Raw genomic sequence first — 12,864 nt, forward strand, 5'->3', positions numbered from 1 at the left:
ACATAAATAAGCGCATAAATAATTTTCACACCTGTGTATTTAAAGCATATACTGTGCTTACAAATAGCATGCAGACCATTCACATTTTTTCGCACTTTGTCAAGTTACACCATACAATTTTTAATGCACTAATATACAAATTTAGATTGTTAATACACAGAGGGCGAATACGTATCAATTAAACCATTTTCTGATTTTTATTATTAACATAACCCTGAAGACATCTAAAAAACTATATTTCATTTATACATTTAAACATTATAGAGAGTGACTTATATTGAAGTAGAACAAAAATTCATTTAAAACATATGTTGACTTGACTGCAACACAGGGGAAAATAAGAATCAATCAATGAGGGTGTGAATACCTTCTGAAAGCACCGTTGTATTGATAACATGGTGCAGTAAGGGTATCAGTGTGTGGTTTTAGCTGTGTGTGATACCATGCTGTCTCACCTGAGTGTGACTGGGCCACAGGCTTACCTGCGTGTAACAGGATGTGACCGTTGCCCGGGGCAGCGGAGCGTGCGGGTCTTACCTGCGTGATTTTGGGGTGCGTGCACTTGCTGTTGGGCCCGGCGTGCTCCAGCCACTGGTTTTCGGGGTGGAGGCAGTGCTGCTTGAGGGTGCAGCGGTTCTCGCCCTTGCACCACACGCAGCCGAACTGGGGGTTGGCCTTCAGGCACAGGCCGCAGCTCTCCCGCCGCGCGTCGCACTTGTACAGGTGGACTGCGGACACAGGGCGACACAGGTGGGCGCACAGGTGAGCCCGACGGAACGCGCGAGGAGACAGGTGGCCACACCTGGACTACACACCGACACACACGGACAGGGGGCAGCACCAGGGTATTTGGGCCCCAAGAGAAGATCTCACATTGGGCCCCGCCACCACAGGAAGTCCCATGTTCTAATATTTTTTGAAGGCCCCTGTCAGTCATGTCCCTCGGAATCGCCTTAAGTACCCGCCCACACCCCCCCCCCCTGCACACATGCATGGGCGATGTCAGCAGGTAAAAGCTGGGGAACAAGAAAATGCAGGTAAACAGGTGTCCACCGGTGGCAGCAGGAGGGCTATAGAGACAGATGCCGGGATAAAAGGAGATGCAAAGTGAACGAGAGCAGTGAAGGACTGTGGTGTGAGAATGAGAGACTGTTGCGTGAGTGACCTGGGGGGGGTGGGGGGGGGGGGCAGGGGGGAGGGGTGCTCTCTCTGATCCGTCTTCAGCAGGGAATCCGAACAGCTCCGAACCGGCAAGAACAGCACTGAGCCACCCTCACACCTGCAGCTGGATAAACCGTCGCGCCCACTTCAATTACACATGGAGGATGAGGACATCCGGCCGCATTAAAAATGACAGAGGAGGATGAAGAGGATACGAGATGTGATGGGATGGGATGGGATGGGAGCACCTGAGCTGTAATCTCAGTGGAGGGTTTGTGGAAGAAGAGAGCGCCTATTCAAGTGCAAAACTCTCTCCTTCCCTCCATTTCCCTTTCAACGTGCCACTCCTTCCTCCATCCTTCCTTCATCCTCCTCTGTCTCATTACCCTCTGAAGTTATGGACAGGAGCCGGGCTTCTTTTCATGTTGCTGAAGCGTACAAGTTATTGTTACGCCAGAGAGGTGTGCAATATTGATGCCTCTCTCCTTTTCTCACTTTCTCTCTCTCTCTCTCTCTCTCTCTTAAAACTGCTGCTTCCCGCTCCTGTTCATCCACTAGCTTAACATTTCCATCGCCATGGAAACCAGACAGGCATTTGCTTTTTAATTGCCATTAGATGCTTCTGCGATCCATCCGTCAAATTATACCCCCAGAGCGCCGTTTGCTTGTTTTGCCGTGTGAGATGAGAACATGTACTTTAAGTGGTGGCGCAGTGACTCTCCGACACCAGCTAAAGTTCTTCTTCACACACACACACACACACACACACGTACACAGAAGCACACATGCTGTGTGCAAGCATGCGCAAGTTCCCTTGTAAACAGGCAAAAAGATGCATAGACATAAAAATGTAATCCTCTGTGTCGTGCAGATTTTATTTCCTCCGTTTTTTTAAAATTCTCCCACAGGCCCAGCCCCCTCAAAAAAAACCTGCTCTGTTGACTGGCAGAAGCAACAGAACTGCTATCACATGATTTGATGAAATGGGGTACACCCTGTTGGCTGTAACACCCCCCTTCCCAGGATGATTTGGCCAACCATTCTTCGCCCTATCAGGCATTTGGCTGAAGTTGCCGGTAGCCCAATCAGCATTCAGTCCAGACCACGGTGCATGTGCGACTGCACAGAGAATTGGTGTTTTAGCTAACAGTACCACCAGGAATCCTCGCCGACTTTAACGACGCTGCCATCTGACACACTGCGCATTATTGTTCTGAATTCTCCCTTTTACAGTCCGCAGTTGCCGTCGTCGCAATGTTACAATAATACATCAAGGATATTATACGAGCCAAAATGGCGCAGGCACCCACTGGGGGGCACCTGGAGTGCGACTGACAAGCATCCGATGTGTTCCGACCGTACAGACAAAAACAGCGTTCCACCTAAACGGCCACTCATCAGATCAGCAGGGTGTGGTAGCCCCTCCCACTGTGGGATAGCGTGGGTCTGGGCTAATGTTCCGGAACAGGCTCAGCGCTAGCTCTCTGTCTGCGGGGGGCTCTCAGGGTTAGACGTGTCTGTGTCTGCGGGTACGGAGGCGGCAGGGGCGGGGCTGGGAGCAGCGCTGGACTCTCGCGCGCTGCGGAACAGGAAGCTCCGCGCCTGGGTCTGAGTCTGAGCGAGCGACGCAGCGACGGGCGGGGCGGAAAAAATCGGGAGACGAGGAGGTCCGACCAATCAGCAAGGGGGATTCAGCAAGGTGGATGAGAGAGAGAGAGAGAGAGAGAGAGAGAAGGAGAGAGAGAGAGAGATGTGATAGAGAGCGAGAGAGAGGGAGAGGGGGTGAGAGAGGGAGAGAGGGGATGTGAGGAGACAGAGAGAGAGAGAGAGAGAGGGGGGAGAGAGAGAGAGAGGAAGAGAGAGGAGAGACACAGAGAGATAGAGAGAGGGAGAGTGAGTGTGAAAAAGAGAGAGAGAGAGAGAGAGTGTGTGAAAAAGAGAGAGAGAGACGGGGAGAGGCTGTGACGTCGGCGAGAAAGATGCTGCAGCGGCGGTGCCGGCGCCGGGAGATGGATACTGTGGGTCCGTTGTCATGGCGACCCACTCTAAAGGACTGAGGGGAGGGGGGGGGGGCTTGGGGGGGGGCGGGGGGGGTGGGGGGGAACGGGAGCCTCACCTTTGTTGTCGGCCGGGTTGTCAATGCTAAAGTCGCCGTTCCAGATAACCATCAGGTCCACCGGGAGGCTGCCTGTGTCCATCCCTTCATAGGAATACTGTCACCGTGGCGACAGAGAGAAAGAGAGCGGGGGGGGGGGGGAATAGAGAGAGAGAGAGAGAGAGTTACCAAACCATTATTGCAACAGCTTCCTTACAGACACAATATTTACAAGCTCCTTAATGTCCTCTCTCATCGCACAGGCGTCTGTACTGTAGTCACCCCTTCCGACATGCCCAGTCCTGCTCCCTGTTATCTCCCAAGCCGCAGAGTCGACCGCACGGACGAGGCGGTTCTCAGGGCTGCCGGCTTCGCGGCGCGGCACACAGAGATGTGAGAGGACCCTTGTGTTTCCACACACCCGTGATTCACCCAGAGATTTTCTCCTTAACAAAACGATCCTTTCACACGATTCCCGCCCCAAGGGCGTTCCCAGTTTGAGCGGCTGTTGCAGCACGTTCTCCTCACTGCAGGTTTGACCGCGGTGTCGACACGGTCTGAAATTTTGACCGAGGTCCTCGTAGCACTGGTATAATAAAATCGCCACAAAACACCGAGAGGAATTCAGTGGGAGATTGCATAATTATGCAAATACGTGCGAACTTGAGCTAAAGCGATATCATTCTGATCCCTCACACATGCTTCTGCATGTGAGATATGCTGTGTTGTGCCCTGTGATTTTCCTCATCAGACCAACCACCCTGTGGCATATACAGGGCAGCTTGTGACCTTTAACCTTACAAAAAAAACTGGCCAGTTTTTCTGGCTGCTTTGGCATTTACTGTCTTCAGGCAGCCACACTGACCAAAGAATTCAGAATTCTGCGGTTTTTTAAAGTGAATAAAAAAAGCAAAAAATAAAAATAAGCTCTTTAGTATTCCTGTCTAGCTCTCGCCCTCCGTTATTCCAGCAAGGGATTGGGCAGGTGACTGGTGGCTGTCGCTCTGTCCGGATATTATCAGCTCCTTGATTAGTGTTTGTTAACAAAGCTCTGCCAGAACACCTGAGCAGGCCGTGATTGCACACTTCTCTGGGCCAATGGCCATTCGCTGACAGATCTCCATTTTTACCTTCATTTAACCAGGAAGGTCAACAGAGAACCCACTTGTCTCAAGTGCAGCGATGACCTGGGGGACGCAAACCAGGCAGGGAACAGGAAGGATTGTTTAACCAATTATATGCAGGGGACCCTCAGGCGGTCGAATGTATGGAGCCAGTTTTCGGGGTGAATTTTATAATGCTGTTTTCCTCTCATTTTGCTCCCCAGTTTGGAAAAGCCCAAGGGTACACCGTGCTCGTGCGGCAGCCTCCACAGCCGAAGTGGGAGAGTGTAGACAAGCATGCACTCTCCCCTGAAGCGTGTAATTACACCAGCTGCTTCTTTTCACACCGCAGCCCACAAGCCAAGCTTGCACGGACACCAGGCCTCTCATGTGCAGCTTTCGCAAGCAGTCCGTGGGCACCCAGCTGACCTCTGGGGGTCACTAGAGAGCGATGAGATTATTGCCAATCATGCCCCGCAAGGCTGTTAGCCATGCTTATCACGAGGGATGCAACCTTATTTGTACCAAATCACTTGGTACAGCATGTTTGGTATGGCACACACTGTGAACCAACCAAATACAGTCTTGCTTTAATGCTCATTTACAGCTTTTTTTGTGTCCCATCGCTGCACCATCTTTTATCTGTGTGATGTGCCTGCTCATTGAAATGCACGCTGTCAGTAATTATGCAATTGCACTTCTGGAACAGTTAAGATTCACTCCAGACTGTGGGGCGCAGCAGCACACCACTGGTTCTTCATCTGGATGGCCTAACCAAGATCACAAACATTTTGACTAAACAATCGTGTGTTATCTTTGTGTGGGAAGCTATAATAATCTTCACAAGACTCACACATCCATGGAGCTTCTGTGCTATGTTCTAGCTCTTTAAAAAGTGTTTTTAATGAGACTGGAGCATGTCTCTCTCTCTCTCTCTCTCTGTCTCACACACACACACACACACACAGAGCGGGCATGTCGGGGACTCACTGAGGTGTTCTGGCACTGCACGCTGGAGCTGTTGAACCTGAGGGCGGGGACCCTCTGCTCCTGGCCCTGGATGGTGAGGACGCACTCGTAGCCGCGCTGGCCCGACTGCGGCTGGGGCAGGTTCTTGGCCCGCAGGGTGATGGGCTTCACAACGTTCACGGGGACAAGGATCCGATCGGCGGGGAGCAGCTGAGGACACTCCTGAAACAGGAAAGGGGGGGGACATTGTCTCAAAACCACAGATACCAATAATCCATACAATAATCACAGCAATCATAGCAAGCACAACTGATGGATTTTATGCAGAGTCTCTAATCTCACACACAGTGTCTTTCCTTTTGGGATCTCAAAGGACTTTGCAATGCAGTGGAGAACTCACCTCCAGCACCAGATGTCTTCATTACCATACCGCATGAACACGTGTGATTCATAGAGCGCATATTTGCTCAATATAAAACGCCTCACCGTCCCCTAAGCACTATCACCGCCACATAACACTTAACTGACCGACGCAGGAATCCAATATCAGTATCAAATGCTCTCCAAGCACTCCCATTAACACCTGCCCGGATCTGGTCAATATGGGGCCTGTTAGTCCAAGGCCAACCGCAATGACGGTTGTTATGAACACTCACAGGGTTCAAACGCAACCCTTAGACCCGCCACTTTCCCCTGAGCTGGTACTTCAGTGAGCCTCGTACACAGTGTGACCCCCCCCCGATCTGCATTGATTGCTCCAGTCTGATGTGGCCGAGCTCTTTCGCCCGGCAACAGCGGGTAGTTTAATATGCCACTCATCTCCCATCATGAGATCTGAAGAGGAAGTGAGGGTGGAAGCGTACGAGGGCTAATGAGCAAGAACAGACAGCAGGAACATCGAAAATGAAGGGATGTTCCCATTGGCGGATAAAATTGGTGCGCCCGAGCGGTCCCATTCATCAAAAAAAAATAAGAAAACACACTCCTACACGACGGCAACATAAAACAGCAGAAATCCAAGCCAGTAACTTTAAAAACACTCACAGCACTCAGTCTTTATTGCTTGGTCAGAAAAACAGTGGCACAAACAAAACACTGTGATTGAGTACAAACCCCTCAGGTTAATTTTTTTCTAAATTTGAACACAAACTGGGCTTTTAATCACACGATGATTAAAGTGTATCTCATATATGCAACCGTGGACAATTAACATTCAACCCACTCTTGGCTGGATGACTGGAAGCTGGGGTACAGAATAATAACTGAGACGAGCGCTCTGATAAAACCCTGAAGCAGCCCAATCAGAGCAGACACTCAAAAGTTTCAAATTAATTCTGTGAATTCTGCCTTTAAAAGTCTTCAAAGTTCATCGTACTCTGTGGTGACTGGGCCACAGAAGATAAGGCGTCCATTTGTCTGTTTTGTGATAAATATGTCTCATTTGCTGTGTTCTGAATGAACAGTTGGTTAAAATATAAAAAAAAGACTTCAAAATGCATTAAAAAGTCATACTGTAAGTAGAACAGGAAGGTAACTGGAGCATGCTGTGTTCTTTAGATAAAGACTAAGGCGCAGCTCAGGAGCTCAGGTGAAAACGGCTCTGGGCTTAGGAATTTTCAGCGGACATGTCGTTGTACTGAATGACTGGTGGGGCTTCAGACAATGGAAATGTACAAAGAGTGACAAGACTGAGAATCAAACTGTCTCGCCTGTAACCACAAGTGGTCAGTGCCTTTCTTTGCCCTGGAATTATTAACTTCAGCAATAGTAAGGGACTGAACTCATGAAAAAAAAAACAAAAAAAAAACAACAATTGATTGACAGGGAGGAAAGCGTCCATTTTTCGTGAGATGGTAGCCGAGATGCTCGAAATGGAAGCGGAAGGCTCAGGGGTGACCAGCGGTGTGCTTAATAGCGCATGCCGACAGAATGACCACAACAGGACCAAACTGCTGATGGAGGCCCTGAAATTGAGTCCGCCGAGTTCCTTTCAGCCGAAGTTCAGCTCGTAGCTCGGCTCAGTCTCATCATGCTGGACAGGGCTGCTTTCACAATCAAGGCACATTTGTTCACCCTCAAACCACGGCGGGACCAGACATAATATGTTTCTGCTTGGTAATGTTTTGGGTCAAGGTGACCTGGGTTGGACTGACCTGTTCTTGCTGAGGTAGGACTCCACACTTTTGTCCCCCCATAAAGCTTTTTTCAAATAAACCACATCCAATTCAAGCGCTACGAGCTTTCTGATATCTTTAATCAGGAGAAATGGCAAATATATACTGTAGATTCTGCACTTGAGGGCTGAATGCATATAAATATGTATACAGCACTGTATATAAGACATGCAGATATAATGACTGTGGAAGAGTGTGGCAGAGGCACAGGCGAGAGCTTTTAAAAAAAACTCCCCCCTCAGCAACTGCTGCCTCAAACCCCATTACACGGGGCAATAAACAGCAGCAGTGGAACGTGAACAGTCTGAGCCTGATCATCTTTCACTCACTGACAGGGGAAAGGATGAATTTCACAGATTTCACTCACCGTCCACCCCATCCACTATATTTCAGCCACCTGCCCCAAGATTATACCCCCGCACACATGCCCGTCCAATCCCACACACACACACACACGCACCCGACCCCAAACTCACAAAAAAATACATGCCCATGCACACACAGATGCAGTCATCACACACACAAAAAAAATCTCCCAACCCACAAACAAACACACCCCAACCCACCCCACCCCACACATGCACACATCCACCCACACCTTCACACGGCCACACACACACACACACCCGCACACAGGAACACGCGGGCGCGCACACACCAGCCCGTACGCGCAGAAGCAAACGCACGCGTGCACTTTTTTTTTTTTTTTTGTTGAAATGAGTTAAGGGCTTCAGAAACAAGGAAAGCAGCGTAGTCAGCAGATGGGGTGGGGCGGGGGGTGGAGAGCAGGGAGTAAATTCGGCGGCGGGGCCCTCAGGAGCGCCTCCTCCGCCCTGTAAATCCACCTCGGGACGCTGACACCTCCATAACGCACCCATGAGCGCTCAAGGTGCTCCGAGGCCAATCGCTGCTCAGAGACCTCCACCAATCTCTGCTGCCGATTTATCTCTCCATTATGTGGATATAATGTATAAGTGTTTATTGCCCTGGGACTGGATCATAAATAATGAGGAGGGGTGAAAAAAAAACAGTACCCCCCCCCCCTCCACGCAACCCCCCTCCCCCACCCCCCCAACCCGTCCCATCCTCCCCGTCTTTTATTGACAGATGCTTGGAGCCAGCCTGGCGGGTTTATGTACAGGGAGTGATTGACTCCGAGCATAACAGCAGCATAATTGAAGGCTGTTTGGCCGTATGGAGTCTTCCGAGACGGCGTTCTGCGGGAGGTGTTTTGTCAGTCCGGGATATTAAGTCTTTACCGGGACGGGGAGCTGACACCACTCTCCCACGGTACTTTCCTGTGCCGCCCACCCTGACAGGGGGGTCAGCCCCCCCCCCCCCCGCAGCCACACAGGTCAGTGACAGTCACAGTGACGCTACGACAGCAGGTTACAGTCACACGCTGCAGCTCCAACCCACTGTTTTACAGAGACCCAGAAAAGAGTCTCCAAAACTTGACAACGCTCAGCAAAAGCAATAAGCAATGAGGATCAGCAAACGAGAGCCATACAGTGACATTAGATGAATTTAACGCATTATCTTATCCAGTATGATTTACATACTGCACATACTTTCAATAGGTTTAAAAGAACTTCAGTAACATCCAACAACGGTTTGTAACACTGTTACAGCCAGCAACGCTGAAAAAAGTAGTACTAAAATTACAGATATTTCTAGAAATGAATAAACCTGGACTCTGCTCTGGAGGCAAGGCCCTGGTTGCACTTTAGACAGACATTTACTGTGCACACATAAAGGCGCTGTTTTCATAAGCACAGTAATCCCCCATATCTCTCCCCCTCACACAAATCCACCCTGCGCAACTTTGGAACGAAGTCAAGATCATCAGTGTCATTAACAGTGCTACCACAGAAAATGTCAGCTAAAAGGAAATGAGTCAGGCCTTCTATCCCAACATTTGGAGCTTCTGGGAGAGGGAGTGACCAGAGAAGGTAAATTCCATGCTTATGGAAAAAAAAATTTCTGTGACCTTTAGCAAGCTGGCAGCTGATTTGTGGCAATTTGCACCTGTGGCATACTGACTTGATGCCTATCCACAACGGATAGTGGAGGATGATGGTTTTGGATAAAACTGTTTTTAAATGCTTTGGTGTCACACTGGGCCACAGTCCAAGGAGGCATTCCTGAGGAGGACCGCACAAAGCTTGTCCAGCTCCAAAGTGCCACCACCAATTGACGTTACTGATTTTCTTTTCAAATTCAACGAATCCAATTTAACAGTCCAGTAAGAAAATGTTACTGCAGTAGAAATGGAAATTCGCTCTCCCTTCGCTATTGTCGTGAAGAATGAAAACTTTATTGATCGACATCACGATGACAACCCACACTCTACTTGTTTTTAATTCTGCAGCCATTTGATGTCAATAAATAAATGCACCGTGGAATGCAATTTACGGGTATTGTCATGTGCAATAAATGTATGTTTGGTGCATTTTGTAAGAGCTTGCATCTCAAAAGTTTCTGATCAGGACATGGATGAATGAGTGAGAGATTACTGTATTGTGTCTCTGCTATAAGGACAGATTTAGCTAGACGTGCATGGTTACTTGATTGTGTCTCTGCTATAAGGACAGATTTAGCTAGACGTGCATGGTGACTTGAAGGTCAGGGCTTAGACCGGTGCAGGTCTTACTGTAGGGTTGAGGATAATCTAGTACTGAATTTAAGTTTTTAACATTAAATTAAAGGTGAAAATTGAATGCAAATAAGACCATATTCAATTTCAGACCATTACACTCCGTTTTAAATAGTGAAAATAGAAATACAAAAAAATTTAAATTATTCCAATACAAGTTCAAGTTACGCCATTCAAATTCAGCATCGGCCAATTCTAATTTCTGCCCATGCTCCAATTGCAATGTCATCACGCAGGAAGAATTAATTTCAAAGCTAACGTGTCACTGGCCATATTCATGGTATCTTGGACTGGAATGAATCATGAATCAGCCAACTGGTGATCACACCTGACAGATCCAAAGCTAACGATAATCTGAGCATCTAGCAACAGGGCAGCTACTTGTACAGCAAAGCATTACATTACATTCATTCAACAGACGCTTTTATCCAAAGCGACGTACAAAAGTGCATATCGCGGTCATTGGACAGCTACAAAACACAGGTTCGATAAGGCACAATATTCATTTCGCACAGCTATTTATAGCCAAAAACACAGTTCAGTTCACGCGGTGAACATTATTCTGACCTAACTCATGCCAAGTCAAACTAGGGCACTATGTCACCACGTGTCAAGTGGCACAAGGCCACAGCCTTCTGACTGGCGATGGAAGAGAGCAAAGGCACAGTGTGTCATGCCGTGGGAGAGCTGAAGTGAAACGTGTCCTCAGTACTATAGCACAGCTCAGGCTGATTGATCTGCGGAGAAACACTGGGCCGCACCCTTTCCCGTTACCAAAACGCAGCCAGCCTTAATGACAAGTCCGAAACGCTTCCCCTAAACCGATCATCATTTTTCATTACCGTAATTCGGTTCGGCAATACCGTAAGCAGGAGATAAGCAGATCTAAGAGGCTCATCCTTGTACGGCACGATGGGGGGAAAAAAGCCAGAAAATCAGCCGGGACTGATGCAAAATATGAAAACCGACATCGTGTCCAGGAGCTGAGAACAGCGGACTGATGAGAAAGGAGACGTGTGCTCAGAGTCTTTCATTTGTTTTTCTGCTGTTTCTCTCCTCCGCCTTTACGTTTCATTCAGAGTTCTGCCGATGTTTCACTCAGGAAGAATTCACTTCCCACCAGACGCACGTTGTATTTATCCCTCTATTTTTTTTTTAGGGTAAAATGGAGACTGCATCAGAAATATCGGCTTTACAATTTTGATCCAAACAATCTGACAGCCACCAGACTAAATCTCGCATTAACATGCAGAATGTAGATTGTAGATTGAAACTCATTCCGTCTCTGTCAGTTTTTTTATTAGCCGAGTAAAAGGCGAGCGTAAGGATGGGGTACTGGCCTGTGTCTAACCCCGGGTGTAGCGTATAGGGGGTGCTGATGGGGATTGATAAGTGTGATTGATAACGCGATGTGAGGGATGTTTTTCTCTCCTCCTCTCCTGTTTGAAATGCTTCTGATTAGTGCTTCCCCCCGCGGGCAGTCAGTCAGGAAGAGACCCAGCCTGTCTGTGTGCGTGTCTTAATCTGCAGCACTCCCACAGGGCGTCACACCTGACAAACTCTCTCTCTCACACACACACACACGCGCATACACACACACACACACACCCACACACCACACACCACACACACACCCACACACGCACTCACACACACACAAACAAACATACACACACACACTCACACACACACACACACACACACTCACACACACACCCACACACACACCCACACACACACTCACACACACACCCACACACACACTCACGCACACACACACACACATGCACACACACACACACACACAAACAAACATACACACACACACACACGCACACACACACACACACAAACACACACACACATGCACACACACACGCACACACACACACACGCACACACACACTGTGTGCTGTGAGAAACAGCCTGCACAGCGAGGTCAGGGCTGAGAGGCGCAGTGGGACACAGCACCGGCTCAAACCTTTATTACGAGCGAGCGTGCTCCCGGCTCTCCCTGCTGCCTGTGAACAGCAACAATACAGGGTGTCTTGGCATGATGAAATGAATATCCACACATCCACACACTTGCCCTTCGAACAACAGCGCTGGCCTCTGCCTGCACAAAACACCCTCCAATCGAGCTGACGCCCAGAATCACATGTTTACCGCAGACAGGATATAGACAAAACATCTGAAGATGAATCAAATGTAATTATCGCTAATGTTTACTACTGAAATCGTGCTCCTTTCTTGTTATCACCTGGTTTCGGTCAAAATCAATGGGAGCGGGACGGGATAATTAGCAGCCGTAGACACGGTTGGGAAAAAAAAAAAGAAAAGCAAAAAGAAAACAATTAAAAGATTCTGGCAGGAGCGGCGAGTTGTTGGGAAATCTGACAAGGGAGAGCAGCCATAATTACAGCCGTCGAAACGGCTGCGCGTGAGCTCGGCGTTCAGCCCCGGTTTTACGGGCGACGCCCTAAACCTGAATTCCGCCTCGTGTTCGCGGCGACTCCGGGCCTTCCTTTGACCTTCTCTCGCCCACACACCGGCTGCCTCTCCCTCTCTCTCTCTGTCTCTCTCTCTCTCTCTCTCTCTCTCACTCTGTCTCTGTCTCTTTCTGTCTCTGCCTCTCTCTCTCTCTCACTCTGTCTCTGTCTCTTTCTGTCAAGTGTTCTCTGAAGCCCTCAACCTCCCAGCCCGCGT

The 12,864-nt window shown here is 48.9% G+C and overlaps 1 protein-coding gene across 1 annotated transcript in view; it reads right to left on the reverse strand.

Annotated features, from left to right (window-relative positions):
* plxna4 (plexin A4) overlaps positions 1-12,864 on the reverse strand; it is a 291,711-nt gene that overhangs the window by 76,710 nt on the left and 202,137 nt on the right. The window contains exons 10-12 of the mRNA XM_064342636.1: positions 5,350-5,550; positions 3,278-3,374; positions 538-728 (exon numbers count right to left, since the gene is read on the reverse strand). Coding sequence (XP_064198706.1) covers positions 538-728; positions 3,278-3,374; positions 5,350-5,550 — 489 coding nt within the window. The remainder of the gene's footprint in view (positions 1-537; positions 729-3,277; positions 3,375-5,349; positions 5,551-12,864) is intronic.

The sequence above is a fragment of the Anguilla rostrata genome, chromosome 7 (assembly GCF_018555375.3).
Source record: "Anguilla rostrata isolate EN2019 chromosome 7, ASM1855537v3, whole genome shotgun sequence".
NCBI lineage: Eukaryota > Metazoa > Chordata > Actinopteri > Anguilliformes > Anguillidae > Anguilla > Anguilla rostrata.